Source organism: Clarias gariepinus, chromosome 27, assembly GCF_024256425.1.
Source record: "Clarias gariepinus isolate MV-2021 ecotype Netherlands chromosome 27, CGAR_prim_01v2, whole genome shotgun sequence".
Classification (NCBI taxonomy): domain Eukaryota; kingdom Metazoa; phylum Chordata; class Actinopteri; order Siluriformes; family Clariidae; genus Clarias; species Clarias gariepinus.
In genome coordinates, this window is record NC_071126.1 from 11,189,346 (window position 1) to 11,192,309 (window position 2,964).

The following is a 2,964-nucleotide window of genomic DNA, read 5'->3' on the forward strand; positions in this document are numbered from 1 at the left end:
GCAGGAAAACAGCTGCATTGATTTGCTGGAGTTCAGTGCCTGCTGAATGAATGAAAACAAGCTTCTTGTGGTGGGGGAGGAAAGTTTGACCAATCAAGAGTGATGCCAATTGTAAATACATGGTTTCTGCTGCTTTCAAAAAGTCAGAGGAGTAGGGGGAGAAGTGGTGCAGGAGACATTCAACACACACACGTGCAACAAGATGGCCTTGATTGCACTCACTTATCACACACACAATAAAGCAGACATACATGCTATCAGTTCCAGCTGATTTATTTGTCAAGATACAGACTTCAGCATGACGACATGTAACGCATTTTCCTTTGCTACAAAAACGCAGATGGTCCATTTCAAGAATATATTGCACAAAATAATGAAAAATAAAAAAAAAATGCCATTAAGATGGTAAAAATGCAAAACAATTTTTTTTTAGTTTCACACCTGCTATTTGGGACCCATTCACACTGATATACATAAACTCCTAGCTTTTACTATATTACAGAACATATACAATCTTGAATCTAGTACCAGCAATGAGGCCTAGAATTCCCCAATTCCATTGTACATCTCTAGAGAAACGCATGGTCAGATCTACACCTGTACACAGCCTAGAATGTGAAATCATATCAAGGCATTTTAAGATGCAAAGATGATGTCACTGAACCCTTGCATGCTTGAATCAATGAAACCGGGTAGAAGTGCCTGAAGAAACCTCACTGAGAGCACAGTAAGAACATTCCCTTTAACTGTACAAAAATATGCCAGAAAATATTTCACTTTTCACTTTTTTTTAAAAGATGAGGTATGTTGGTTATGTATCAAAAACTCTTCCTGCCATACCTGTGTCCTAGAATAGTTTAATCTCCGCATCTCCATTGGCTGGAGGGTTACAAAAAAACTAATTTGTGGCATACAGAAAACAAAAAGATCACATAAAACCCTCTGGAAAAGTGAACATCCTGAAGTGGTGTAGACTCGCCTCCTTCAGCTCCCTGTAGACACACGAGGTGGGATGTGAATGCATAGTTCATCTTTGACATTTTGCTCTCCACCTGCGGCCTCACATTGAATTAAACACCCATAAAACCCTGTGACGGTGACCAACTTTACTTTTGTTTCTCTTATTCTTCCCATGTCACCTGTGTCGTGGCGTGTCCGCTTCCGTCCGCTTGCTCTTTGCGCCATCCGGAAAGGGGCACAAAACCCAAGAGGCGAGTCTTAAAGAACCTGAAGATGCGCCGGTCTCCTCGCTACCCGAGGGCAGATGGGACGGTTAGTAGGTGAACACCAAGTCGGAGAAGTTGGCCTCAAGCCAGTCCCCTGCGATCATCTCGCTCAGTTCTGGCGTGCAGTAGTCCGGGAACTCGAAGTGGGAGCTGAGGCTGCCCTCGCTGAACGAGTCCAAGTCCTTATCCACCAGAGACAGGCACAAGTTCCCTGAAGCCTGGCTGGTCGGCTCTCCGCCCGCCGCCAAGTTCAAGCTAAAGTCGACCAGCAAGTCGTCCGCGTCCTCGCCGCACGATGACGACGAGATAGACGCCGAGCGAAAGGACGGTGCCGGCGAGAGCGCAGACGGTCGGCTCGTGTGGTGCGGCTGCTGCTGCTGCTGCTTTGTGATGTTCTTGAAGCTGTAAAAAAGTCTGGAGCCGGCTGTTGCGTTTGTTGCGCGCCCGGACAACTCCTCGTACATGCTCGCGCCCTCCGACTCCGCGGCTGAGCTCAGCGTGGGACTCGCCGGCACTTTGGCCACACCGTACGGCCTCAGGTGCTCCTCGTCGTCCTCGGCTTTAAAGCGCACCGGAGACTCGTCATCGTAGTCGTCCTCATCGTCGTCGTCGTCATCTTCATCGTCGTCTTCGTCGTCTGTAAGTTCCCTCTTGACCGACTTGCTGACTTTGAAGTTCGTGAACGCGTAGCCGCACCGGACGTCTTGCGCTGCTCTCGCGGTGACGCCGGCGCCCCCCGGTTTGCTGGTCTTCATCTTCGTGCACTTTGACTTGGCGGCGGCTTTGACAGCCTTGTTGCCGTTTTTCTCCGGCGACAGCGCGCCCGGTTTGGAGGAGTTGTCCAGCTTTGGCTTCTTCTTCGGTCTGTACTTGTAGTCTGGGTAGTCAGCCATGTGCTGCAGGCGCAGCCGCTCTGCTTCACGGATGAACGGGATCTTCTCGCTGTCCTTCAGCATTTTCCAGCGCTTGCCGAGTCTTTTGGAGATCTCGGCGTTGTGCATGTCCGGAGACTGCTCCATGATCTTCCTCCGCTCGATCTTCGACCACACCATGAACGCGTTCATGGGCCTCTTGATGTGGCCGGTGGCGGTCCGGCACCAGTCCGGTTTTGGCGGCACGGGGCTGCAGACGCCCATTTCAGTTTCCTCCGTGTCCGTGGCCTCGCGGGACGCGCCGCTCTCCGTCTCGCTGTGCTCAGTTTGCTGTACCATGATCCCCTGTGAGGCTTCAACACTACCTCACACTCAAACTTTCTCTCTCTCTCTCACTGCTTCCTCCACTCGCACTGTTTTTTTTTTCCCTCCTTCCCGCAGCCTTAAAGCTCAAGTCAAACCTCTTTCCAAACTTACTGGACTCCCTTCTTAACTACTTCTCGGCGTTTTTTTGCACGCTTTCAGCGTCACAAATAATTATCCAATAGCGCGGCTTTACCCCGCCCCTCCAGCTCCTTCGGCTGTTTCGTTAAACCCTCGCGTATGTTTCAGGGATTTGATTGGAGAAGAGCACTGATGGGCGGAGTTATCGGTGTCAGACGCGCATGGGGAATTTGAAGGAACATGGGCTTGTCAAGAAGATAGACATCAGTTTATTGAACGAAACGCGCAGATAAGACAGTCTGGGGCTGGGCAGTCGAGAAATAAATTAAGATTTTGTTGTGGTATGCTTGTTTGTTTGTTTTTATTATTAAAAAGTCATGTTGTTACAGTGTGCCATAGTGATTGTGGTGTTTGCTGGTGTG

At 49.6% G+C, this 2,964-nt stretch overlaps 1 protein-coding gene across 1 annotated transcript; it reads right to left on the reverse strand.

Moving 5' to 3' along the window:
- Positions 1–257: 257 nt before the first annotated feature.
- sox11b (SRY-box transcription factor 11b) lies at positions 258–2,632 on the reverse strand. Its single transcript, XM_053488451.1, has one exon. The coding sequence runs from the start codon at positions 2,435–2,437 to the stop codon at positions 1,274–1,276; it is 1,164 nt and encodes a 387-aa protein (XP_053344426.1). The 5' UTR covers positions 2,438–2,632; the 3' UTR covers positions 258–1,273.
- Between the last annotated feature and the right edge of the window lie 332 nt (positions 2,633–2,964).